The sequence below is a fragment of the Podarcis filfolensis genome (genome assembly GCF_964270895.1).
Source record: "Podarcis filfolensis genome assembly, chromosome: 14".
Taxonomy (NCBI): domain Eukaryota; kingdom Metazoa; phylum Chordata; class Lepidosauria; order Squamata; family Lacertidae; genus Podarcis; species Podarcis filfolensis.
Window position 1 is genome coordinate 36,524,306 of NC_139616.1, and position 27,987 is coordinate 36,552,292.

Sequence of the window (27,987 nt, forward strand, 5' to 3'; positions counted from 1 at the left end):
GTGGTGGTGGTTCTGTGTGCTTAAAATTTTACCACTGAATCCTGCAATGGCTATGCTGGTTTCTCAGCCCAATTTTCAATGAGACATCCAAATACACCATGTCTCCACCTGCTCAGAACAGGTGAGTGTGTGGGACAAAAAGTGTATAGGACGAAGACAGGATTTTAATGTTTCGATACTCATTTACTATTGCTGTATGTTGCCTTGAGGTTTGGTGAGGGAGATGGTATAGAAATGTTTTTAAAAGTAACAAAATATTACTACATTTTTAACCTGCCCTGAGTTCATAAGGTGGCTTCAGCGAAAGGGCAGATCATCAGCAAGAGAAAGTCCTTAGCTGTAGACAGCTTTATTGCCTGTGCTTTCCAAGTATTTCCACACCTCTTCTTTCATAGGTGATCATAGAATTGTAGATTTGGAAAGGGACCAGAAGGATCATCTAGTCCAAAATATGCAGGAGGAATATTTTGCCCAATGTGGGGCTTGAACCCATGACCCTGATATTAAGAGACTCCTGCTCTACAGAATGAGCTACTCTCTGGCTTAGAAGCAGCCATTCCAGAAGCACAACCTGTCATCGTGGGAGCCTCTGTTTTCCCCTGAAAAAAAATAAGATTGCCAGAGGGGTTCATTTTCTGCCTTTTAGGCCATGATTAAGGGGGAGTGGGCTACACCACTGCAAGATGTAAGGAAGGTTCTGCAGGAGCTTGGTGACTTCAAAGATGAGCTAAATGTTGCACTCCGATTAATTACTTTTTAAAAAATAATAAAAATGAAACTTGACAAGGCTATTTTAGAAGAGCCAGATGAGGAGCTGGTGCTCAAGACAGCAAGTCTTGGGACCGATTTCAGGGTTGGGGGTAGTGGTTAAGAGTATTGGATTAAGTAGGATCCCAGGGAGCAAGATTCCCTTTCCTGTTCAGCTACAAAGCTCTCTGGGTTATCTTGGCCGACTCAATAACCTACCTCACAGGATTGTTGTGAGAACAAAAATGGGGAGGGGGATGAACATACATGCCAACCTCCAAAATCCTTGGATAAAGAATGGGGTATGAATACAATAAATAAAATTCAACCCAACAGTGAAACCAGATTCGGGATGTAACACACCACGCAGAGTCTCAAAAACAGGCCCTCTTCCATGCTCTGGGACTATAGAAACTTTATCGGTACTGTCCCTTTAAGAAGAAGGGCGGAAGAGAAAGGGGCCGGACCGGGAGAGCGCGAGAGCTGCGAAGGGTCGTAAGAAAGATCAGCAGATTCGACAGACTCTGTTCGAGGCGGCCGCGCATAAGACAGGAGCGTCGAATCGGCTGCTGCTGTTTAGACCGACGTATTACCCGGAGTGTTGAGGACGGACCGTAGAGAAAAGGCAGCGCAACACACAGACATAAACTTCCGGTAAAAAGCGACGCCGCTGGTGGTTCCGCCGCAATTGGGCACCATAGAGAGCGCGAAGCAAAAGCTAGAATGACACGCACACACACACGCGAACTTCCGGTTGAGGATCACCGGCTTGATTGGGTTTCCGGTCCACATGCCTGGAGAGTGTCTTGGGGGTCGCTGTTAGCCGTGGCATCATTTCTGCCCTTGGTGAGGCCTCGCGGGTGTGTGTGTGTGGGTGTGTGAGAAGGTGGGAACTTCTAAAGGCGGGAAGCGAGGGGCTGAGGCGTTTCTCCCTCACGCCGGACGGTCCTGTTCTACACATCAGCGTGGGGATTAAGCCCCATTGAACTCAGTGAGCCCTACTTCCGAGTAGACGTGTCTTGGGTTCCGCGTTCCAGAGCAACAGCCGTGTTAGTCTTTTGCAGCAGCAAAAAGCAAAAGCAAAACCCAGCGAAGAAATCTTGTGGCTCCTTAAATACTTAATGCGTTTACAGTATTTTGGCTTAAGCTTTTTGTGGTCGGCAGCCCATTTCGTGAGGGGCTTTCTGAGGTTGTGCTATAATAAATTTGTTATGTCTTGAAGGTGCCATGAGACTCATTGTTGCGGTGCTAAACCAATGCGTGTCTACTCAAAACAGAGTTCACTGGGGCTTATTCCTAGGTAAGCAGATAGAGAATTGCAGGCTTAGTCTGAAGTTTCCCTTAGGCCCACACAATACCTACACAGGTGGGAGCATCCTGAAGTTTTGTACTTGCATGTTTATTTAGGTTTTTAAAATCTCCGCTCCCACAAGGAGGTCAGGATGTTGGTGGTTCTTATTACTTACTATATTTATATCCCACGTTTTCCACCAAGTAACTCAAGGGTACCAAGTCAGACCATTTGTCCATCTGGCTCAGTATTCTCTACTGATGGGCAGCAACTCTCCACTGTTTCAGACTTTGAGTCTGTCCCAGCCCTACCTGGAGATTCTGGGGATCGAATCTGGGACCTTCCACATACAGTGCAGAAGTTGTACCCCTGAGCCATGACCCTTTCCACTCCTTCTGTTCAGGGGATAGTAATTAGCAGCTCTACTTTCTCCAACCTTGGTGGTATTACTTATCGACTTCCTTGTTGTTTTCCAGAAGTGACCAGGATAAATGGATTCTGACTTGCTTCAAGTTCGCCATATAGTACAAGAAGCAATTGGCACCCTATCTGTTTCCAGAGATGGAGCCCAGATCTGTGAGACTTTGCGGACAATTAAGAGCTACCTTGGTGGAACTGAAAATCCACCCTCCATGAAAGAGAAAGATGAATTTACTCGCAATCATTTTACTACCTTTCTGCAGTGTCTTATCAGTAACCTGAGTCTTGATTGGCTGGAGCAGTTCCAATCAGATGAAGATAAGGAATTATGGGATTGCTTTTTCTTGGAAGGACCAGCAGACCAAACTTTTATGGTTCTTTTGGACACCATCATTTCTACAGCGTAAGCATGGCTACTGTGCTGTGATCTCTAATTCTAAAACTATTTTGTTTTTAGGATGCTCTCAATTTAGAGGCCTGAATCCAAAGAGCCCAGTGCTAAAAGCACTTTCGCACATATAGGGAGACTGCTGATTTTTATTTCTGACAGCTATATCAGATGCCACTCAACATTTCATAGCAGCTTTTTGGAGTAATGTTTGAGCTGCAGTGGGAAGGAGGATTCCAAAAAGTCAAAATGCATATGCAAAGGAGTGTGTGTGTGTTTTTTAAATCCCACTTGTAGGCTCAGTTCAGGTGTGATTTGAATATCCATTATTTGGTGCTGTGTGAGTTGGCATGGAATAAGCTTTGTGCTCATGCACTGTGTCTTCTCCCTCCTAGTTTGAGTCTGTTTGCCCATCTTAGGTTTCAAGGCAATTACAAACTGTAGTTTCTGAGTTTGGATGTAAGGGCAAACTACCGTATTTTTCGCCCCATAGCATGCACCGCCCTATAGGACGCACCTAGTTTTTTTTGGGGGGGGGGGAATAAAGAAAAAAAATTATTTCCCCCCCAGGCAGGGGGCTGGCACGGGGGAAGCCCGAGCTTCCCCCGACCCCAGCCCCCAGAACAGCCTGCTATCCGCAAGCCTAGGGAGCCGCGCAGGTCTCCCCAGGCTTGCGGAGAGCTGCACGAAGCCCGGGCGCGCTCTTCAGCGCGCCCAAGGCTTTGGAATGCAGACAGCTCTGCGCAACCCTTGGGAGCCCGGTGCGGCTTCACGCCCGGCTCCTGAGGGTTGCGCGGAGCTGCGGGAAGCCCGGGAGCGCAGGTAGCTCTGCGCAACCCTCCAGAGCCCGGCGTGGCTTCGTGCCAGGCTCCCGAGGGTTGAGCAGAGCTTCCTGAAGCCTGGAGAGCAAGAGGGGTCGGTGCGCACCGACCCCTCTCGCTCTCCAGGCTTCAGCGAAAGCCTGTATTCGCCCCATAGGACGCACACACATTTCCCCTTCATTTTTGGAGGGGAAAAGTGCGTCCTATAGGGCGAAAAATACGGTAGTTTGCCACAAGCCATAGATGGAAGGCAATGCCAAGGGGCTGAGGGTGTGCCTAATCATTCAGCCATGGTTTGGCATAACATCTGAACTGAGTCATTGGCTGCATTCAGACATAATTCTATAGCCTGGTTTTGTATGATGACAATGAACATGGCTAAATCTTTGTCTCATGTGTCCTCGTTTTCATGAGAAGTGTTCATGAGAAGATTGAAAGCTTCTCCTTTCCCTTTAAAACTAATCACAGATCCCTATATGTTCTAACTTAGTAACTGAGGTTACTTAAAACAAACAAGACTCAAAACAATGTTTTTTAACTAGCTGCTGTTAGTGCAAACCATAGTTCACATGTTTAGAAATAACAGGTGATTGTGATTCATTCCAAAAAGCAAAAGCAAAGGCTTTTGATCTTCTCATTCATGCCAAGAAGTAGTGAAAAGGAGAAAGTGCATGATCCCAAGACTCATTTTCCTAATAATGAACTGTAGTTTAGTGTTATTTCTGAACCTGATAATTGTTTCAATATACAGTACTGCATGGACAGAACCCAAATATGCTTTTATTTTACCTCTCACTTTGCAAAAGTTGCTATCATGATTGATCATAGTTTTATACCACGAATACAATTTCTACACCACAAAAAGTTAAAAATTCCCCTTTAGAAAACAATGTAGACTTGACTATTTTGCCTAATTCACACATTCTTAGGTGCAGTATTTTGGGCTTCACAGAATTTTGAATCCCTTAGTAAGGGATATCATCCTGAGGTTCAAAGAAAGGAGATGTGTGGTTGCAGGAGTTATACAAGAGTTATGGGGTGAGTGTGTGGAAATAATTGTGGTGTGGATATGTTTGGAGGAAGACTGAACTGCCATTGGTCAAGGATGCTACAATTCTTTCTTGTAGTTGTGTTAGATGTCCTTTAAAATTCCTTCCAGTTCTAAAGGTGGTAGCTAACAGAAATTGATGTTCCTTAGTTGATATCAATGGCTCTGCTTTGAGTAAGACTAAAGTTGGATACACCCAAAATTCTGTGATTCTAAAACAGCTTGATGGACATCTGTGAGTCCTCAATAAGCATTGCTTATACATTTTCAAGTCTTTGTCCACAACCGGAATCATAGAAAAGTGTGGTTTAAAAAACAACCACCAGAATTGCAGGTTATGATGTTATCTGTTGAGTTGCTTTTTCCATATGAATTGAAAATAAAGGCAGAAAAATACCTTTCCATACAGGCCCAGTTTCCGTCTGAATAAAGTCGTCGATGTGCTGGAGCAGTTCCTGCAGAGAGCTGGACTGTCTGCTCTGATGTGGGAAGTCTGCAAGCAACAAACACAAGCTGGCCCTTCCGTGCTACAGGAGGCCATCCTCAATAAGGTGGCCTGTCTCCCTGATCACCTAGGCAACAAGCTCCAGGAAGAAAACCGGCCTGTCTTCTTCCCCCAAAACTACTTCCCGCTGCTTGGTGTGGAGATGGTCCAGGTGCTGGAGAGGATCTCTGATTCACTGCGAGGTGAGATTTCACAGGATCATCATCTGCTGCTGCTTCTGCTGCTGCTGCTGCACTGACAGGCCATGGCTAAGAATAACAAGTATTTAAAACCAGTTCTGAAATTAGGGGAGGGCAGAGGGAAGGGAAGAGGACCCTTAATGAAATCTGCAAGACTTGCCCCTGCTTCCTCCCAAGTTTAGCCAAACGACAGGCTTCCCCACAACCTTTTGGAAACAATAGCTAAGGAGGTGTCAGAAAATATAAAGGGGCCAGACTTTGCCTCTTGTCTTCCAAATAAAGCAGTTAACACATGTGAAATTGGATGGCTGGTCTCAACCAAACCAAGCAATGCAAAGACCAGATTGCTGTCCTCTGCCAGGTACATAGTTACAGAAACGGGAAGGATCCTAGCTAATGACCGCTGAGTAGAGGTAGAGGACCAAATCATGTCCTCCCTTAGTCTTTTAAAATGGAAGCAAAAGGAACCCAACACAAAAGTTAGGGTGGAGGAAGCCTCTCCCCATTTGACTGCCTGTAATTTGAGCACTAGACAAAACAATAACTTTGAACCTACATTGGTATAGTAGGAGTATTCAAATACTTTTGAGGTTTTTGTTTTTTTAAGAATTGTTTGTTGTGGATAATTTTTTGTCTAGATACTGCTTGATGAAGAGCTCTGTGAAGACCAAACTTACAAACTGAACTTGGTCCAATAAACTATATTTGTATTTCTTGGTGCCAACACAGTGATCACAGCTATCAAACTACATTGTTACTTAAAATAATAATCTGACACCCGTATATCTTTAGGTGCATGTGAATAATTATTTTTTTTTTTAAATAATATTTATTAAAATTTTTCAAAAATACAAAAAATATCACTTTACGGGACTCCCCCCTTCCCCCACCCCTACCATATTCCCCTTTCATATTGTTGGCCAAACAAGTTCCCCATTCAAATTGAAACTTAATTTGTTTTACCCTTAATAATAATAATAAAAAAGAAAAAAACCCAGTGTTCTTTCCCCAAGACCCACCCCATGTCATTCCACAATTTCCATTTTTTAATAAAAGAAGCACCCCAGATAATAGAAACAGAAAAGGTAGAAAATAAAAAAAAATATAATGAATAATAGACCAATTCAGCAAAAAATAACAAAGTTGGCAAGCCTTTGGAGTTTTAGTTCTCCCCCCCCTGTCTCCGGTTTAATTTCCCCCTGACCATCAACCCCTAGTGTCTGCCTGGAATTCTTAATAAATCACAACTTTTCCCCAACTCCTTGCTGGCTTTTTCTTTTTAAAATTAAAAATAAATTTTTTGAAAATCAAAATTATTATTATTATCATTATTTTTCAAAACTTTAACTTCAGTCTTTAATAAAACTGTAATAGAACTCCCTCCATTGTTCTTTCCAGGTTGTAGTCTAATTTCCCTTTGTTCCGCTGCTAAAACGTTGTAATTCGAAAGTTTGGTAAGTCTGCAGGGATGGTTGTTATTCAGGGGCAAAACCTTACGTTCGGTCCCTTCCTTTCTTCAATAGAAAAATCTATTGTCTCCTTTAAAAAAAAAAAAAAAGAAAACGCCCTGAAGACGAGATGTTATTTCCGTTTTGCAGCTTTCCCAGAAGATAACCAGTCCTGTAAAGTTCCATTGGTGTTTTTCCACTTTCCCAATCCTTGTAATGTCCCGAAGCTCCTCAAGGGGGATTGTTGTGACTTTGTTTCCTCTAATCCAAAAGTCAATTTGTTATCCATATTCGCCATTTTGTATCCAAATTTTAACAAGTTGTAGCAAATTGTATCAAATTTAACCAGCCAAGTTCTCATAATAAAATCCACTCCGCTTTTCGACTTTGACAGCTATTTTGACAGCTGTCAAAATCTCCGACTCCTTTCACCAGGCTCTCTCTTCAGTCGCCCCGGTTCCCAGGGGGGGGGGTTGCGTTTCCCTTCTCCAGTTCCTCCTCCAGCACAGTTCTTGTAGTTCCCCATCGTGAAATTTTGGATTTTTATCAGCAATGCAAGCCTTTTTGGGTCTTGGTTTCCCCGTCCTTGTTTTGGAAAGTTTACAATAGGGAGGGGACTGACTTCCTTTTTGGATCCCCCCCGCTCGTATCCAATTCGAAAAAAAAAATTTTTTTTCCTCCTTTTGAACCCGGTTTCCAAATTTACTCACGGGTTGTTGTTGAAAAGTCCGAATTTTCAATGGAAGAAGTCAGCGCTCTCCGCCGGATGGCATGCGGCTTCGCTCAGCAGGGGAAGCAGAAAACTCAAGGCACCACGCTTCTCCCCGGCACCCGATCCGTAGCCTTTAAAAAGGCTCCTTCACGAGTCGGGAGGGCGCTAACGGTGCAAGCCGAGTCTCCATGTCCACGGCCTCCGTGGCCGTGGTTTCTAAGGGTCCCCGCATCGCCGGTGCGGTAGAACCCAGCCCCTGCCGAGCAGACTCCCTCCGGAGCTCGGAGGGAGTCCGCCATTCGGCGATGGCGCCAACCCGGAAGTCCGCATGTGAATAATTAAAGGCAGAAGGTTGTGTGTGTGTGTATGCGTGTGTGTGCAGTCCAACCAAAATAAAGCACATTTAAATCCCATTGTTGTCAGTGTGAGTCTTAGGCCTAGAGAATTCAAAAAATCTTTTGCAGGTATACAGTAGTTTATTGATTTATATTGTGCCAGTGATGCAGATGGTGCTTTGCATCTATCTCAGGGTACACTGACCAGCCATGGCTCTCTGGAGTTTTTGATGGGGAACGTTCCCCGCACCCCTGGAGGGGGTGGGCCTTAGTGGTTTGCTGTGTCATCATCTGGGTCTGTGGTCATTCATGATCTCACGGAAATGGATTAGTTTTCCTAGCCTTGAAAGGAAGGCCAACCTATTTTGTGCAGAGCTGGCTTCTCTCAAACCTCATAATGAGGCTTTCATTGAGTAGTGAGTTTTATTCTTCTGAAAGGACTTTGTCATCCTCAGTTGCATGGACCCACTTTTCATTCTTCATGTTTAGCTCACTAACAATTTGTTCTGGGTATAAGCTTTATCTGAAGAAGTGTGCATGCACACGACAGCTTATACCCAGAACAAACTTAGCTGGTCTCTAAGGTGCTACTGGACAATTTTTTGATTTTTTAATACATAGCTCCAGGTTATTGACTTCCCCTGAGGACTTCCACTTCTATGCCAGTGCTCTGTCCATCTTCATGGAAGCTTTGCAGCTGGAGCTTCAGTCTCAGTTCTGTGATCTGACAGATCCATCGACTAATGTGGCTTTTCTTGTATTCCAGGTGGCTTGGATTGCTCAGTCTCCTTTGTGTCCCAGGTGCTAGGGAAGGTATGCATGCATGGAAGACAACGTGAGTGCTCTTTAAAGGTTGCAGTAAGCCATAACTTCCTTTCAACATGCCTGCTTTCAAAGTTGCTTTCTCTCTGCTCTGTCACTCTGTCACTCTAACTGCAGCGACTGATTATCACTTGATGTAATGATGCTTCAAAGAACTCCTATGTAGGCTGGTTAGAGTTTTGCAGCGGGTAGTGTGGTTCATGTGGGACGCGGGTGGCGCTGTGGGTAAAACCTCAGTGCCTAGGACTTGCTGATCGCAAGGTCGGCGGTTCGAATCCCCGCGGCGGGGTGAGCTCCCGTCGTTCCGTCCCAGCTCCTGCCCACCTAGCAGTTCGAAAGCACCCCTAAGTGCAAGTAGATAAATAGGTACCGCTTTATAGCGGGAAGGTAAACGACGTTTCCGTGTGCGGCGCTGGTGCTGGCTCGCCAGCTGCAGCTTCGTCACGCTGGCCACGTGGCCCGGAAGTGTCTTCGGACGGCGCTGGCTCCCGGCCTCTTGAGCAAGATGAGCGCGCAACCCTAGAGTCGGACACGACTGGCCCGTACAGGCAGGGGTACCTTTACCTTTACCTAGAGTGGTTCATATGAACATTTGAAGCAGCTTTATGCTGAGTCAGACCATTGGTCGATCTAGCTCTGCCTAGCAATCTGTCAGCAGCACTCCAAGGTCTCAGGCAGATTTCCCTCCCGCAGCCCTGTTACCTGAACTGAAGGTGCTGTGGATTGAACTTGGGACCTTATGAGTACAGAGCCTATGCCCTACAACTGCTTTATGCACCGAGTCCCCAAGCTTGGCATATCACAGGAGCTCATTTCACAAAAAACAGTCACACTCATTCTGAAGATTTAAGTGTATGTGCATAATGAAGTGTAAGAAATTACACCGTATCGTAAAAAGTATTTAGCCTCTAGAGTTACAACTCTGTGAAGATTATTGTCTTATGAGGAGGCTGGAGTCTCTGGAACCTGGAAATTTAAGCAACTTGATAATAGTGTTAGTTAATAATAACAACAAATGATGATTTTGGGCCACTAAGGGGAGAATTCCAAGAGAGCTTTTAGCTTTACCAGATAACTTGATTTACTGTTCCTGCTGACTTGCCCTCTTTTCCCTGCACCCCACCCCATGGCTTGTGAAAAGCCGTTGGGTGCTCTTGCACATTACAATAAACCATGTGAGGAAGAGACAAGGAAAAACAGCTGGAATACATAATCAAGTTACCTGGTAAAGATAAACCATGGTTTATTGTGGCGTGCATGAGCTGCAGTGAACCTTGGGTTCATGTGATTCCTTCCCCCAGACTGGAGGTTAGCCACCTCTGCTATGATGAATTCTTAGAAACTGTCTAACCTATAAATGACCCGGACAGCCAGGCAGGTGGCCTGGAAGAGGAACTGGATGCTAGATAAACAGGGAGCATTGGTTTGATAACCAGTTTTTCTTTCGTATTCTATGTCTCTCTTTAAATGACTTGATCTCAACAGACATGTTGAACACTTAAGACTGAGCACTGCTTAAGAAAAGGCAGCTGTTACCCCTTTTTCAGCCACTAGGAGGCAGACTTTTAAAGAACAACGCAATGGAAGGAATATATAATACCATGGTTTACAGTGGCGAAGAACAATCTTATATGATGTGCGAAGGGCATTCTTATAAAAATGTTTTTGTAGCTCTCCTTCTTGAAGAACAGCAGGAAAGATCCCCCTCGTCCCACCACCCAAATTATCTTAACTACTGGCCTAAATAAATAAATAAATAAATAAGGAAGTAAAAAGGATGTTTGTTCTTCCCTTTCTGATTTCAAAGCAACTCCTTTTCTTCTTCTTTTGGGATGCAGAAGAAATCCTGAACGTGTTGGTGTCCCACCTGACGGATCGTACCCAGTCTGACTGCATCTGGCAGAGGATATGCTGGCGACTGGTGGAGAGTGTGCCGGATCGCTGGGTGGAACCTGTGGTCTGTGGCTTTGTTCAGGCAGCAGCAGGGTAAGTAGCCAAACCTCTGCGTGGAACGATGGGCGCGTGCCATGCCTCCTTGTATCCTTGCAGCAGTTGAAAATGGTTCCCCCTGCACTACAAATTAGATTTCCTTTCCGCCTGCTCAGCTGTTGAAGTTTGAAAAGGAGGAAGGCTTATTTATTTCATTTATTTATTTATTTGTATGTACGCCTCCTCATAAAACACAGCCCTCATAAAACACAGCCCTTACAATAAATGACTCTTTAAAACAAGCTGAATATAAGACCGTTAAAATATAAACTGAAATAACTACAAGAAAAACACAGGTCATAGCATCTCCAAGATGTAAAACACAGACTTAAAAACTGGAGAGAACCTGGCAATATAAGTTGTTTAGCTGCCTGGGTAACGAGAGAGGTCTCTACCTGGCACTGAAAAGTCCACAGGGATGACACCAGGCAAGGCTTCCTGGGAAGGCAGTTCCATTACTAGGTGCCAGTACCAAAAAGGCCTTCTCTCTGGTGGTTGTCCATCTCTCTTTATTCAGTGGGAGCACCCCAATACAGCACCTGAAAAGAATCTTAAAAGTTTGGTTAGGCAGAGGCTGCTCTTTCAGACATATATGATTTGAGCAGAGAGACATCTCTCTTGCTTTTATCTGCCCTTATAGGAGGGGTTAATGCCTGGCGTGCTCTGGTCCATGGGGTCACGAAGAGTCGGAAACAACTAAACAACATAGGAGGGGAACTTGAATATTGCACATCTTGCTTTGCCAATACATTCCAGACTTCTATTTGTGAATCGTCTAGTCTTGTGATCCAGTTGCGATTTTAAAACAGCACCGATTTAGAAAAAAGACACTCACGGTTGAAATGTTGCTTTGTCTGTATTGCTAGACCTGCCGTGCTGTCACGATTGTTGGGGAATTTGGTTGTCAAAAGCAAGAAGGCTCAATTTGTGATGACCCAGAAGATGCTGCTGCTTCAGTATAGCTATCCGGTGAGAGTCCTTGGATGTCGTTAATCAGGAAGCAAGCATGCTTGTTGGGATGGCATTATATGCTATATCTAAGATGGGTGACCTGTGTTTATACAAGTTGTGATGTTGCGGTGCTTGTGCTCTTGGACTTGCAAGTACAAGTTTCAGGGTGCCCTTTCTGAGGCAGGTTTGGGGAAACATAGGCCAGCAGCATCAGGAGGACATTGGCTAACCCTGGTTTAAGGAAATAACCCTGCCATCCTGCTTTCTGACTGTAAGCCTGTAAATTGCATGCACTGTTTTTCTTTTCTTCTAATTTTCTTTTACGATATCAACACAATGCATATCGTAATGGTACACTGAGCATATATGAAAATTTTACAATTACAACAAATTGGTCCACTATGAACATTCATTGTCAAGCTCGTATTCCTATATAATGATCTGAACTATAAACCGGTTTGGTTTATAGTTCATAGCTTACCGGAAGATATTGAGAGAGTTTGTTCCTTTCCTTTGTTTTTCATGCGTATGAGCTCTGTGGTTTCATTAATACAGACTATGGTGCTCCAGAACCTCCTTGGATATCTAGCCCTGGACAACACGCGGCGTCTCTTACTGATCAAGGTAAGCAGGGTGATGGTTAGCAAAATATATTTCTATATATGTGTGAGAGAAAGAGATAACATGCAACTTGGTAGAGTTCATAGGAGTACCTTCCCAGCCCTGTTCTGTGTAATGTAATAAAAACACATCAGAACTAACTTAGAATGAAAGAGGAGTGACCCCAGAGCCACTGATCTTGCCAGCCTGTGTTTCACTCCTTTTCCATGTGCTAACAAATTAAAGGTTTAAAAGTGAGATAAATGGGTGGTCATTTCAGAGTGGCCTTTCTCTGTCAGTGGATGAGATCTTTTCATAAGGTTGGCTCTCCCACTTGTCACAGGATGCTGAATATCCTGTGTGAGAGGATTTTCTAGTTCTGGGGAATATTAGATGTTGATGGAGCACCATCCCACTGAAACCGAGTTGGGTTCTCCATCCTCACCTCTTCTAGTTTAACTTGCTAGGGTGGGAAGAGGAGGTGATAATCACTAACCGACTGAAAAAGTTGGTGGGATTGCAGATGCAGCCATGTGTTCCTTCCAGCAGATTGATGAGAATGTTGTGTTCTGGCTGCTCCATCTGGAGGGCAGGGGGGTTGTAGCTGGGACTGTTGCAAAGAAGGAGACACACACACCCCTTTCTCCCAAGACATCCTGAGCCCAAGCAGCAAGCTCTGCACACACTGGCGGTACTGTCTCCCTGGAGCCCAACCCTTGAGAGGAGGCCTCAGATGGCAATGCAGCCCAGATATGCAGGGCAAATATGAGGGACACGGGTGGCGCTGTGGGTAAAACCTCAGCACCTAGGACTTGCTGATCGTATGGTCGGCAGTTTGAATCCCCGCGGCGGGGTGAGCTCCCGCCGTTCGGTCCCAGCTCCTGCCCACCTAGCAGTTCAAAAGCACTCTTAAGTGCAAGTAGATAAATAGGTACCGCTTTATAGCGGGAAGGTAAACGGCGTTTCCATGTGCTTTGCTGGTGCCGGCTCACCAGAGCAGCTTCGTCACGCTGGCCACGTGACCCGGAAGTGTCTCTGGACAGCGCTGGCCCCCGGCCTCTTAAGTGAGATGGGCACACAACCCTTGAGTCGGACACGACTGGCCCGTACGGGCAGGGGTACCTTTACCTTTACCTTTATGCAGGGCAAAGCTTTCTTAGTAAAGCACAGGGCAGATGATGGGTTATTATGCTAAGAGGCCCCAAAAGGAGGCTTGTGGGGACAGGGGCAGAATGACACGTTGAACCCAACACTCAGGTTTCTAACGCAGGTTTTGAAAGAGCTGCTGGAGACCTGGGGAAGCAGCACTGCTGTGAAGCACTCCCCAGTGGAGCAGCAGCTGTACATCAGCAAGGCCATTCTGATCTGCCTCTCTCATCTGAAAGAAGCAGAAATACAGAGCGACAGACAAGGTAAGGGAGAGAGAAAAGGACCAAGCTGGCATCTTGGGCCTCTAGACCTCAAAATCTTCATGGTGGAATCTGGGTGACTTCCTGGGAGATGCTCACAGGGTGGCCACGGCAATTGGTTGTATCCGGTACCAGTCTTACTCAGAGTATACTTATTGAAATGAATAAGCCTAAGGTTGCCCTGTTCATTCTCTTCAGTGGGGCTATTCTGCACAGGACCACCATTGGATAGAACCTATTATCTTGGTGTGAATGTCATAAAACTGCAGTTTATTGAGGTGTGGTGAGATCAGTAGGATGTCTTGCCAATAGAGATCAGCTGAGAAGTGGCCCAGCATAGGGTGGGATAGTCCACCTGCAGCAGCCTTCCCTAACCTTGAGACCTCCGGATGTTTTTGGTCTACAACTCCCATCAGACCCACCTAGCATGTGTGTGCTGGCTGGGGCTGATGGTAGTTGTAGGCCAAAGTATCCGAAGAAAAGGAAAGGTCAGCACTGTCTTCTTCTGCTTGCATTGGAAAGCCATAGCAGATGGTTCAAAAGATGCCGAAATATATATTTGCCCCATTGTGGAAAGCACAACACCTTATCAGGTTTTAAATGTGTCCAAGCTGGCTATCGTGCTTTTTGCTGAATTTGCCTGGTCACCTTCTGCTTGCCCTTCCAGAGCTACTCACAGTCATGATGGAAGGGATGAAGTGTCACCTGGACAGCAACTTGCCAAAGATCCGCCATATGGGGATGGTTGTGGCCGAGTGCGTCAGTGCCAGGGTAATGTCTGAAGGCCCTGCTCTGAAATTTCAGGTGAGACAGCCAAGTGAACTTTCTGCAGTGTTCGGTTGTGGCAGGGAAAAAATCCTTTAAATATGCTAGTGGAATATACCTTTGGTATTGTGTCCCAGCTTCTGCCATTTAAAATTGTTGTGTGTATATGTTTGTGTGTGTGACAGAGAGAATGGTTCTGTTTAAATATAATGGGAAATCAGGATCCCACCATGTGAACAAGTCTGTAGGAGCCTTTGCCTCTCAGGAGGAGAGCGCAAACTTTTGCTTCTGCTTTTAGAAAGGCAACATCTCCTTGTTAGGTCCAAACGTGGGGAACTGGTTTGCAAGACCATGGCTTCAGATCCTGACTTTTTTCCTGAAACCACAGTTGAAACAAACCATGGTCTTTCAAATCTGGTTGTAATGGGCAACTGTGGATTGTTTAAAAAATGGAAGCAAAACCTTATGTCTCCTTGTGACTGTACAAGAGGCCGGGAGGGAAAGTATGAAAGTGTGAGGCTTGTTCATTCATTTAGTAGGAAACTGTTGTTTCCTGTTATGTCTGAATCCAACCAACATTTAGTCGAGTCTGGCCTTGCTTTTAAGCAGGCACCTGTCTCTTGTTACAAACCTTGTGGGTCAACCTGTTTCAACCATTTTCTGAGGTGAAACAACAAGCGCCATCCCAAGAATGGACTTAGTAAATCAAATTACAGCTGCCACTTGCCTTTATGCAAGAGCCAACCTGTGTACTAGTCCCCTTATTCTATCTTAATGTTTTGCTTTGTTCTCAATGTGTTAGTATGAAGAAGATGATGAGATCAGAGATTTAAAGACCTTGCTGATTCCGAGGCCAGAGCAGATTCCTGACAGTGATTCCCAGAGCATTGGGTAAGTTACCTTTAGACTCCTTCAGATTCAACTAGCACTAGCTGCTTTTTGTCATTGTTTTCTCCGCTGGAGACTTTGGCCTACTTAACACATTAAGCTAAACCATAGTCAAAACTAATCTGCATTAATTTGTGTGGTGCTAAAATACACTTTGTTGAATAAGCCAGGATTATAAACTGGTTTGATCTAACCTTGTTTCAACAAAGCATGGTTTAAGCTAACCACAGTTTGTCCCTTTCAAATGTAATCATAAACCGTGTTTGATTTAAAATAGGAACCAGGTGTTCCCAGACCTCTCACCATGGCTTGCCAGAGGAGGGCGGTGGGTGGGGGAAGGAAAGATCACATGAGCCGAGAAGCTCACTAAAACATGATGTGGCATTCTGTGCAATTGGGATCTTTTAGTCTACGTAACAGTTTTCTTATTTCTTTGCAGAGTTTCAGGACATAACTTCTTACGTTTTTAGAACCCAGGCTAATTTGCAGCATGTTTGTATAATAGTTATGTTTTCACTTGCTGTTGCACCTCTTTCCTATTATCAGCATAAGCAAGACTTTTCCCTCAGTTGGTAGGAACTCTTTTTTTTGTGCTGCAGGAACAGCAGACCAGCCATGACACCAGGCACTATTCCGAAACCCAGTGTGAAACAACAGCCAGGTGCTTCTGAAGGATTGGACCAGGGGGATGACTCTGAGCTTGATAGGTATGTGGCAAAATGTTGTTGCCAAGCAAGAAGATAGGTACAATGTAGGATCTTTGCACTGTGTGCATGAATCGAAGCTCATTTGAGGAAGAATTTAAATTTGTTTCTTTTTCAGCGATGATGACCTTGTTCCGTATGACATGTCAGAGGACAAAGAACTGAAGAAGACCAAGGCTCCCACCTACATCCGAGACTGTATTGAAAGTAAGTGATTATGGATAAGACGGTATGAAGTCCATAGCATTGTTCACATGACACACTAAACCATAGTTAGCATGACAAGAGCAAGTAAGAATGAGCCGCAGTGAGCCATGGGCCTTCAGACTTCCCCTTTCCCTCCTCTCATTTGACCAGGAGAAACAATTTGGAAGTGTTTGTTTCCACTTTTGCTTAACTGCATTGTCCAGACCAGCAAACTGTGACTGACACGAACTGGATAATTTCAATCAAGCAAACTTCAAACCATAGTTACTGAAGCTGGCTTGTTTAAACTAACCGTAGTTAAAATTGGCCACTGTTTCTGGTCTGTAGAGCATAGCAAGCTGTGGTTAATCAAATACAGAAGCAAAAGCTTTGGAACTTCTTTGGAGGAAGAGAGGAAGTGTGCCATGCGGCTTTATCATGGTTGTTCAAGTTGTGCAAGCCTATGGTTTAGTGTGACATGTGAACTAGCTTTCTGGGATGTTTTGTTTGTTTCTATCCCACCTTTCATCCAAGAAACTGAGGACACCGCAGTGGCTCTCAACATGTGTTGTGTTTCCTGGTTGAAGTAAACACATTTATTGCCTGTGAAACATCCTGTGGCTTTTCTGTTGGGCTGATACATTCTATGCCTCCTGCACTTCTTTACTATCTTCTGTCTCCCAGACTAGGACAAGTCAACATGGTGCCTAACTGATGGGGCTGGACTCCAATTCCCATCATCCCCTAACCATTGCTCATGGGGTGATGGGTGTTGGAGTCAAGCAAATTTTGGAAGGCACCTCATTGGCTACTTTTGACCCAGACCTATCTATGAAAGAATGCCACAATTATTTGCAAACCCAAATCTTTTAGTTTAAAGCATATGATTGCATGAACTTTCTGCGTAACATATATTCCTGGTACAGCATTAACTTGACTGGACAACTGGGAAGTCAAATGTGAGCTTCCTTCTCATCTTTTCTTTTTCTCAGTCCTGACTGGTCCCGAAGATCCGGACAAGTATGAAGCCACAATGAGCACCCTGGAGACTTTGATCCGAAGGAACGTGGCAGCTGCACGAGAAGTAAATGCAAATTCCTCTTGGTTTGATCTTGATTCGGCTTTAGAAATAACCAATGAGAACTTGTTGGGGCTCAGGGGCTTGCCCTTGACGAGTGAGAAATACAGGAGGGTGGTCCCCTTTGCTATTCGAAGGCAATGACAGTTCTCTGTAGTTATGGTGGCGGCAGTTGACTTCTTTGCTGTCCAAGGCAAAATAGCGTATTTGGGGTGTGAGGGGGGGAGGCGCAGTTAGGACTTTAGATCATACACCCCCAAACTCGGCCCTCCAGATGTTTTGGGACTACAACTCCCATCATTATCCCTAGCTAACAGAACCAGTGGTCAGGGGCGATGGGAATTGTAGTCCCAAAACATCTGAAGGGCCAAGTTTGGGGGTGTATGCTTTAGATGATTTCCAGTTGCTCTGCACATACGTTGAAGCTCATTGGCAGCTTAATCAGTCTAGGCAACCTTGGTGATCTCTTGAACACCCAACTTAGGGTGTCATGGTGGCAGCAAGAGAGGGGGACTGTCATCTGTTCCCTGCCCCCTGCAAACTTTTTATTGCACTCGATGAGACCAGCTGACTCTCAACTTGACCTGCCTGAAACATCAAGCCTCTTGAACGGCTGAGACTTCAAAACACACACACATACACTCTTTGGTATTTTTGTGCAGGTGAGCGTGGAACTGGCAAAGGTCCTGCTGCATCTAGACGAGAAGAGCTACATAGAAGGCTTTGTGGGGCTTCGTCAAGGCGCTCTGGTGGCCATCGCTGTCACAGACCCAACACCAGTGAGTCCTTGTGCTGTCTTTGATTCTGACTGCAGGGGCTGAGGAGCTGCAGCTGGCCTTTCTTAGCCAGGCTCAGAGAGGGCCATTTGAGAAGCTAGCTAAGGGGCTGGTAAGACGAGGAGATTGGTAAGGTTGCACTAGGTGGACAGGGAAAGCATCTTGCTAGGAAGGAGCAGGAAAGCCTTGGGCAGAAGCACTGGAATATAGCGGTCTATTCCTCTGCCCCTAGCTTGCCAGATTGATGGGCCAGCTTGTAAGACTTAAGGAGCCACAGAACACCTCTAAACTCAGCTTTGTTTTCTGTTGCCTAGGTGGCCAAGTTTCTGACCTCTGAGTTCTACTCCCTGAACTATAGTCTCCGCCAGCGCATGGACATCCTGGATGTAAGTGGCCCTTTCCTAGCATATTATAAGCAAGCCTTGCAAGAGGTAGTGTTGCATTGCAGCTAAGAGACTGAGTTACCTGTCGGAAGCTCCCCAGTTCATCCCTCACCTCTGCCATGAAGTTGTGTATATGTGAAGTTCTGACTCCCGCATCCCTTATTTTGCTATTGTAAGTGGTTTCTTGCAGTTTGAACGATGCTCTGTGTTTTATATTTGCTATCCTCGTGAAGTGAGTGGAATGCACTGCACCTCCAGGCTAGAAGCGCCTGACAGCTTCTTGTCTATTCACTCAGGTGCTGGCCAGAGCAGCCCAGGAACTCTCTCAGCCCTTTTCTCCTAAAGCAAAGCAGCTTCCTAGTCTGAAACAGCCCAGCATCCAGATCCTGTCTAGCAACAGCTCTTCTCCAGACTGGCAAAAAGTTGTAGATGAAAGGATCCGAAGCAAGACCAGAAGGTTTGCAAAGGTGAAGCCAGGAAATGCAAAACTGCCTTGAGCTGCAGCAGGGGCACATCAGTGCAGACAGATGAGCTGGTCTTGTATTCAAGGGCTTAAGGGTCTCCCTTCCATTCAAGAAATATGCTTTTCTGTTTAGTTCAGGCTTCCCAAACTTCTGATAATGGGAGGGGTCATACATTCACCTACCCCATATGGAGAGGAATTCTTTCTTTGTTCTGAAGGCCTTCATAGAAACTTCCTCTACTCAGCCCAGGAGAGACAGCAGCCCATGTTATTAGGGTCTTGTTTGGTCGGCTCTCCTCAACTTTCAACCCCCACCCTCCATGTCTATAAATTATAGACCTGTACTTGATCTCTCATGATAGAGCTACATTGGTGGAAGCACCTTGAGAGCTCTATCCCTGATCTGGTCAAAGTAACAATTAACAAATTAACAATTATATTAACTCCTGTGACCCGTGGCTCCTTCTATACCACTACTCCAGCATGGAGATTGTTTGCCTTAAAGAACCAGTCAATGCAGCTATGAAAGGCTTAGCATACTTTTTATTTCAAAGCACACCTTGTTCCAGCAAAAGAAAAGCTATAGCATATTCTTATTTTCATCCTGGGATGGGCCTCCTGCCTCTGAAGGTCATCTCAAGAGAGGACAACTTTTCAGTCCTATCTCCCGTCTTTTATTGCCTCCATATTTCCCTCCCACGGATCTGTGCCATAGAAGGTGATGCAGTACAATCACATTCCACACTGGGTCATGCCCTCCACCACCAATCACACACACACACACTCCCGACATCACTTGTTTTTGAGTTAAGCTGATACCACCTGAAATTCAGAAATAGATGTACATTCCCTGTCTGTGGCTGAACTTGCTCATAAGATGTTGCATTGCTAACCACAAAGGTGCTTAAGCATTTCAAAGGAAACTTCCCTTTTCTTACTTACGGGCAAATGGCAACACATTTCATGTTTCAGACACCTGTGCCGTTTAAAACTGATGCTAAGCTGATTAACTATGTTTCCAAGTAATCAAGGCATTACCGTGGATCTGGATTGGCATGTCTGAAATTCATAGAATTGAAAGGGACCCTGAGAGTCCTACAACGATCCCTCACAAGGAAAACAAATCGGTCTGTTTAAGGGAGAGTGGAACAAAACATTGCACTCATGAAGCCTCTTCTGGGGTCTTCGTCAAGTCTCACTTGCTAGTGACGGTTCTCCTGCCTGACCTTTCACTTTGTTTGGAACAGGGCCAGTCCCAAGCAAAGCCACCATCTGCCCCCAACAGATTTGGTCCAGTTGCTGGTCATTTCTTTTTCCCACTTCTTCGGAACTTTGACAGGTGAGGCCATTTGCATTTTCATGTCCCTAGGGCTGGGTTGTGTTATCACAGGCGTGCATGGAATACATTTTGAATATCTCCTGCAACAGCACCCATTATATTCATGGCTGAAATTTAATCAGAAAAAGTAAGCTAGCAATCAACCAGGTGTGTGATTCAGGTTTGATAGGTGCTGGGCTGTGTGTCTGTATTCCATGTTAATAAATGCACCAGGCATTTATATTTGAACAAACAAGTAGTTTAATTTAAACAGAGTACAGGACTTTTTCTGTCTTTTTATTTTGCCACTCCCAACAGCTCCAAGAGCCAGAACAGTCCAAACTCTTTAAAAAAAACTAAACTGTAGTTCACCTTTTCATTTGCAGGAGTGCTGCAGCAAAAATGTCCAAAGGGTGCCTTTGCACCCAGGTCCTTGGCTCCTTTTGGAATTGCTGCATGTCTGTTCTTGCTCAGCTTCTGAAAAAGAAGGTTCTGTCTTGGCTCCTGGAATTTGGTTCTCTTTAGCAATAGCAGAGGGTGCCTGATGGAGAACAACTGTTCTCAGCTTTTTGTAAACAGCAATTATGATAGGAGCTGGGAGCTGCAGTTTAAGACTAAGGCTTGCTGCTTCTCCTCCTTCTCTTTCATCTTCATAATAATAATAATTATTATTATTAATAATATTTTTTTAACAAATAGAACAAATTGCTGTCCCAGGAAAACATGTATATCAGGTGTCAGAAGTGTGTCTTCACACAAAGGAAACCAATGAAGGTTCTATATATACACCTGTGGGGGGAGAATTCCCCAACCTAGGAGCTGCCACAGAGAACGCCCTCTCCCACCTGGGCCAATTCCCTTCCCAAAACTTTTGAGGGCAGTGGAACTACCAAGAGGCTCCCTTTGCTGATCTTAAAACCTAAGGGGGTTTGTAGGGAAGGAGACCATCTTTCAGAGCCAGTTAGAACATTCTCCCTCTCTGCTTTCCAGGCCACTGACCACCTTTGACCTTTTGGGAGATGATCACCTGGTTTTGGCCCGGCTGACACACACCCTGGCAATTCTGATGTACTTCGCTGTCAACACTGTGGTGAGGATACTAGATAGGCACTTCCAAAGTACCTGAGAAGTACACAGTTGCCTGTGTTTGGCTTTTGGCATGCTGTGGCATCCCATCTTTTGCCAAAGGGAGCCAGTGAAGATTTGCTTTGGCAGACAGGATGTGAGGGGGTGAAGCATCTACACATGGTGTATGCAGGGAGTTTTTGAAACTGTGTGGTCTGATTTTGGCTCTGAATTAGCAAAGACCCTTTGGTTTCAGGGAGAAGAAGCTGCTCACCTTTCCATGCTTCACTGTGTAGCTACCACTGGGTCTGGGACTTTGCTTCCCTCTGCCCCTCTAAAATCAGGGTGGGAAAGTTGTGGCCTTCCAGATGTTGCTGGACTATAGCTTCCATCTTCCCTGACCACTAGCCATGCTTGCTGGGGCTGGGAGCATCTGGAGGGCCACAGCTTCCTTGCCCCAACTCCAAAAGCCAGGTGCTCTCAGGATTCTGCATAAGCTGCTTGGTTTCAGCACTGCAGCAATAAACCAGCAGACCTAGCGAATGCAGGTGGGTGGAATGTCCACTCTCAACACAGCTGTCAGTCACTGTTGCCTTCCCATTCTTCAAGCACTAACATACCCAATGGCCTCCCAAGATTGAGTCCTTTATCTTTGATTGGGTCACTTGTAATTTAAAAAATAAATAAATCCAGATTCCTTGGCCTTGCAAGCAACTCCTTAATGTGTTCAATAGGGAGATATAAATACGTATCCCACAAAATAAAATAAAAAACGCAATTTGACAGTTTATTTAAACTTCAAATGTGATGCTCTTCAGTTTTTAAAATGGATGTCAATATTTCTTAAATCAGTGCATGCCGAGTTTCCCCCACTATGTACCACCTGCAGGATGTGGCGATTCCCCTGCCTCCACCCCCAGGTATGAAGCAGTAGTGCCTTCGGTTGTTGATGAGCCACTGTTTCCATTCCTGGTCTCTTAATGTTTGAATCCAGGGCAGACTTTCTGAGGGAGAGCGGAGGAGGCTGCTGATCTCAAGCAATAGCCAGCAGTACAGTTAACAGATGGCAAATTGGCTTTTCAGTACAATTCTATACCTGCTTACAAAGGAGCAAGTCCCACTGAGTTTGGTGGGGCTTACTCCAAGGAAAGTGACTATGGGATTGCAGCCTTTGCTTACTGTATCTTTACCATTTGGATTTTCTGCCTCAGAAAGCAAAATACCCGAGGCTAACCATTCAATGCCTCTTCCATTGATCCTGATTTGTGTGTCTCCTCCAGGTAGCATCTGCGATGGGGAAGGCACTGCTAGAGTTCGTCTGGACCCTGCGCTTCCATGCAGACACGTGAGTTCTTGTGAGCATCGTGGTGGCAGCGGGAGGGTCCCTCTGCACCCAAAGCCAGGGAACCCAATCAAGTGGGGGAAGGAGTTTGTTCTCTTCGTGCCATTCTCGCCCTTTGGGCCCCCCAGTAGTACCAAGATGCCAGAGCCAGGTGGGGAAGAGAAACGGCTACAAAAAGGGAAAGTCAGATTGAGTAAAACTGAGGCTAAGAGAGCGTTTCAAGTCACACTGCCCTCCTCAAGTTCTTGAACGAGTCAGCCATTTTCATAAGCAACACTTTCCAGTGTTTGAATGTGAATGTGCTGCAATCTCAGGCATGAATATGTCATTATTATTATTATTATTATTAATTTATTAATATCTCCCCTATTTATTTAAACAAATTTAAATAAATTATTTGTTGGTTGCTTTTTCTTGCCCAAGGCAACTCCTAAGTGATCTGCAACCAAACAAACACATGAGCAAATCGTGTATAAACGTAGACGTACTATGGACAAATTTAACAATATTTTGAATTCAGTTTTATAAACAAATGTATTAGGTTAAATGTAGGTTAACTACAGTGACGATCTTGTAATGTTTATAAGTTCTGGGTTTTTCAAATATTCCATATGGGTGTTAGTTCTTTTCCCCCCTTTTCTTCCCCCACTTTTATTTCTTGCTTTGCCCTGTGCACCCTCTTTCCCTCTCTCTCTCCACACACACAAAAAGAATAATTTTTAAAAACCCATGTAGATGCATTAAAACAAAGGAGGGGGGAGGGACATCTCACCCATGATCTAGGAAAGTAGCTTTAGCTACAGCTTTCTTGGTGTTGTTCTTTACACTCCAAATAGCAACTAGAAGATGTGAGTGGGACAGAAATCTCCCGAGTTCAGCTCTGGGTAACTCTCGGTGCAATTCAAGCAATTAAGTTTGGTGACTCCAGCAGAAAAATGAAGCTAGCAAAGCAGAAGGCGGTGTCAAGGCCACCAGCTATCAGTTGGGTAGGGATGAGATTCCTTCCTGCTGGCTTTTACAAGGGCACTCCTTTTCCCTGCAGATATGTGCGCCAAGGGCTTTTGTCATCTGTCTCTTCCACACTCCTGAGTGTCCCTGCCGAGTGCCTTCTGGAGGACATGACGGAGGAGCTTTTAGAGACCCAAGCCTGGCTGGCAGGTGAGAAGTCACTGTGAGAGCAGGCCATTGGCAGGGGTTGTGTTGAGGTCAACCCTTCTCTCACTCTCTGATATTGGCAAGTGGCAGAGAAGCTACATCCCAGGCTGGAATTTCTCTGTCCTTGTTCCCAGTGTGCCAGTTTGGTCATGTGAATGGATCTGTCTTCCGGAGGGGTGTATGGAAGTGGGGAATTCCACTGGGCCATTTTTCTCAGCGCCCCCCCCCCCACAAGCAAAGGAAGATACAACCAGTCTCCAGTCAGGAGAGGGCAGTTGAGTGTCTCCTGCAGGCCCAGAAATGCACAAGACGATGCAGCCTGACTCAGATTTCATTGCTGAAGGGGCGAGTTGCCAGGAATCAAGTGCCACATGTCCTAGATAAGCTCTGAAGCCTTCCCATTTCTTCTCTGGGTTGCTTTCCCTCACCATTTGGATCCTGAGAGTGAGCTTCCCACGGGAGCTAGAGAGGATGTGACACTAACACAGCAAGTCTTTGATCCCTGGACTGGCTGCTAGAAATCTGTGCCCTTAAAAGGGAAAAGGGCTGCCATGGAGCCTAAAGATTCCCTCTTTTCCCATGCCATGGTATGTGTGGAGGAATAGGCTTTTGCTGTCCTCGAGCGTAGCCTGCTGAGCAATGAGTTGAGGCTAGCCTGAAAGGAAACGGGGTGCGTGGTCTTGGACTGATAGCGCTCAGGAGGGCAACTGGACAGGTGGAGAAGAGTCTTCCTGGGCTGGTGCTAAAATCCCATATCCTCCTTCGCAGATGGAAAGTATTGTGCAATGTGAATAGGGTAGGATTTGCATACGCAGCCAAGGTGTGGAGGGGCAAAGTCATCACATATTTAAACATCTCTCCAACCATGATGACTAGAAACTTTGGCCTTGTGGGTAACATGTTGCCTGGCTCATGAAGTGCTATAGGCATATGGAAAGGGAAGGCAAGAGCTAGTGGTTTAGAAAATTGTGATAGCACAGAGGTTTTGACTTTTATTTCTTCTACTGGGCTAGCCATCTGCTTCCACGGTGCACACTCTCTCGTTAAATGAGCCTTTGTTACATTGGGGCAACTGCTGATGTTAATCATTTTGGACCGCAGGCTGCCCTCAGAACTGTGTTCCATTCTGTCATTTTATAAATAGAGGGGGGCTATCTGAGTGAGTCATGTACCCAGACTGACCTAGTGCTGGGCTTCAAGCGCTTAGCTTGTGCGCACAGGATTTCCTCCCACAGACTCGCCACTCTTTCAGGCTCCCCTCTGCTCTGACATCCTGATTTCCACTTTGCAAGACTGTTAGAAATATAGAGCTGCCAGCCACCCCCTCCCTCCCCCTGGTACAGTGCCTATTAGCTGCCTAGCAAGCAAAAATTCAGTAGCTGAAATTTATTCTGTCCTGGCATCTGTGTGTTGGGGGGAGGGAATGATTTGCCTGCTGCATTTCTCAAAGTTGCCAGTTGATAAAAATGCAGCTGTACAAAGTGGCTTATTGTTGCTCATGCATTGTGCAGTTGGAAGCATAGCTCCGAGTACGATGGCAGAAATTTATTTCACACACAGATAGGTGCATGCCTGAAATGGCTTTGTGGAAGTCACCAGTTCACATAAAAGTTTTATGCAAAATGTGGATTTGTAAACTTGAGCTGGTTTGTGTGGGAGTCAGGCTTTAAATTTGTCCTTTAAAACTAGTTTAGAGGTAAAGAATCTGAAATACTGAGCCAAAGAAGAGCACGTTCCAGTGTTCCCTCAGTTACTCAGTGTTAAAACTCCTCCAATCTTTACTTGGCCCTGTGGTTAAAGAAAACAGACAGCTGCTGCAACTTTATCTTGCCAGCACCTAGTGCTGAGATGTTTTGGTTACACGGGGTAACTGTGTAAAAAAGAAATGTTGCTAAATAAAGTTTGGTCTAAAATCAAACAAGCTGGATATTTGGAGAGCTGGGGTGGGGATAACTTCCTTTTATTGTTCCTTTACTGAAGCACACTTGACAGTTCAACTAATGCTTTACAGGGATTTCCTCGAGCCATTCTTTCCTCTCCTCTTGTCTGTCTTTTCCTATTTTCTGCAGATGTTGCAGAGAAGGACCCAGATGGTGACTGCAGAAGTTTGGCACTGCAGAATCTGCTACTGATGGAAAACCTGAAGAAAAAAACTCTTGAAACGTGAAGGAGGGCTTGATGATGGAGATGCCCTTTGCCTGCCCTCTGTTCAGCTGGTGGCTCAGAATCTGCCCTGTCTCTGCTTGGAGGAAAGGAAAGGAAGGAGGACACTGAGTTGTAAGCCATAGATAGGTAGCTTAACACCTGGGCTTGGTAGCAGAGGGTAGTTGAGTATGCATTTGTTGTTGGTCTGTTGGTAGAGAGGTGTGCTGGTACTGCTGCTTTTCTGCAAACACACACTTGTATGTGCATAGGCTGACACTGTAGCCAGGACAGGAGCAAAGAGACTATCTACTCAGTGTTCTTGAACCAGGTTAATATGAGTATGTTGCAAAGGAAAGGATCTACGCCAGCTCCTAGAACCTGTGTGTTGTTCGTCTCATCTGAGCTCTGGATAGAGCATGGGCTCTTTTTGACTTTGGGTCCTTACTGGGTATCATGCATTAACTTCTGTTTGACTTTTGTGCATGACTACAGTGGCCAATGGTAACACAGCAGGATTCTATTGACTGATCAGGTCTGATAAAATGGCTTGCAAGTGCTGTTAACTCAGCCTAAGATGTTCACTATCAGAAGACTGGTGCACAGGTCATGTGGCTCATCTGCCAGGAGCAGATGAAGTCATTTCTCCTGGCACTATTTCACGCACACTGCAAAAAGCGCACTCTCAACTTGCACTAAATGCGATCCAAGAGGAGAAGGGGGTGGGGTGAGGGAAAACGGAAGTCATGTTGGATGCTCTGTTTGATTACATCAGATTTTCAAACAATGTGTTATGAGGCCTGTTTTGGCCCAAACCTCTTGGTCTCTCATCTTTTCTGATATACAAAATTACTCAAGACATTTGTGTTTCCCAAAAATGTAATAAAAGTACTAAAATACCTGAAAGTGGGCTGAAAACAAAAATGGCTATCTTAAACTATACATATTTTTACCACTACTAACTTGCTAAGAGATGCACAAACCTCAACAATTGGGCAGTGCATTCCAACCGTAACATCTTGGAAAAAGCCAAGCATACAATATAGCTTAGAAACTGGCTTCCCACCAGTCTATTTACCCCTAATAAAATGAGGCAAGGCAATCCTTTGGCTCTCCTCTAACAGTGCAGGAATAGAAGTTACAGGGACCAAACTCAGACTGCTTAGGAAGCCTCTGCTTCATCAGCCACTTCGTCTTCCACCCCTTTCTCCTCCATGCTGTTGTGGCGAACCCTCTCTGGGGCAGTGTTTCGGCTCAGAGGAATGCCCAGCCCCCTGTGGACAGCCTCCACAGTCTGTTGGCTCACATAGTAATTGAGGTTTACGCAGGGAATCTTTTTCCGCAACTCTTCTAGGTACCGGTAGGCCTAGGGAGAACAAAAGTATGTCCTAGTCAAGGGTTGTTCTCACATGAACAGAATGGTAAAATGAACTAAAAAATCTACCTCCAGGTGACTGTGGCACTGACAAGCTATTTTAAGCTCAGACTGTAATCCGTTATCTGCTTATACTGGAACAGTGCAATCATAACCACAGATCTGAGTTGTCTTTGGGAAACCATATCCACAGGTTTTCAGTATTTGACTAAGGAGTTTTCTAATAGCTATAACCAACAGCAGAAGGGTTGTCAGATGCTGGTTTTCATTAGCTGTATGAGTGATTCCCAAGGCTCCATAATATCTAGAATTTGTATTCCTTCATGTTCATATAGCTAGAACCGGCATTAAAGGGCTGGAAGCCAAGAGACAGACTTTTAAAAGATGTTACAGTGTATAGGTAGATGTTACAGAACTGTCAGCAATACTAGTTGGGAAACCTGGCATTAGACGGCTAATAGTCGGCGGGATCTGCCTGCAGAACAGATTTGCTGCCAGGCAGTGTCTTTTTTTTGCTTGAATTCCATGTGACTAGAGAGCACCTGGCTGTTCCAGAGCAGCAGTTCCTTTTGCCCACAGCCAGTAATTCTGCCTTCCCTATTTTACACTAGGTCATGTTGACACTTCCTGCTCTTAGCAAATGAATCATTGCATCTCCAGATGGTTCAACACAATTGTTTCC

General features: G+C 45.2%; 2 protein-coding genes across 6 annotated transcripts in view; one reads left to right on the forward strand and one right to left on the reverse strand.

Annotated features, from left to right (window-relative positions):
• The first annotated feature begins 1,230 nt into the window (after window positions 1-1,230).
• Window positions 1,231-26,854, forward strand: TELO2 (telomere maintenance 2). 5 transcript variants are annotated; one of them, XM_083585048.1, is made up of 22 exons: window positions 1,260-1,401; window positions 1,970-2,047; window positions 2,515-2,861; window positions 5,125-5,402; window positions 8,661-8,729; window positions 10,555-10,702; window positions 11,572-11,674; window positions 12,212-12,280; window positions 13,527-13,668; window positions 14,333-14,469; window positions 15,233-15,321; window positions 15,918-16,025; window positions 16,141-16,229; window positions 17,201-17,292; window positions 17,949-18,065; window positions 18,377-18,448; window positions 18,742-18,912; window positions 20,156-20,247; window positions 21,217-21,316; window positions 22,572-22,636; window positions 23,676-23,791; window positions 25,858-26,854. In XM_083585048.1, exons 3-22 carry the CDS (start codon window positions 2,530-2,532, stop codon window positions 25,953-25,955), a joined length of 2,487 nt encoding a protein of 828 aa, XP_083441174.1. In that variant the 5' UTR covers window positions 1,260-1,401; window positions 1,970-2,047; window positions 2,515-2,529; the 3' UTR covers window positions 25,956-26,854. The 5 variants fall into 5 exon arrangements, with proteins under 5 accessions (XP_083441176.1, XP_083441174.1, XP_083441173.1 ...); XM_083585049.1 differs by lacking the exon at window positions 1,260-1,401 and adding an exon at window positions 1,493-1,785; XM_083585050.1 differs by lacking the exon at window positions 1,970-2,047 and having other exon boundaries at window positions 1,231-1,401.
• The window catches only part of IFT140 (intraflagellar transport 140), an 81,194-nt gene continuing 79,998 nt past the window's right edge, over window positions 26,792-27,987 (reverse strand). The window contains exon 30 of the mRNA XM_083584862.1: window positions 26,792-27,296. Coding sequence (XP_083440988.1) covers window positions 27,093-27,296 — 204 coding nt within the window. The 3' untranslated portion in view covers window positions 26,792-27,092. The remainder of the gene's footprint in view (window positions 27,297-27,987) is intronic.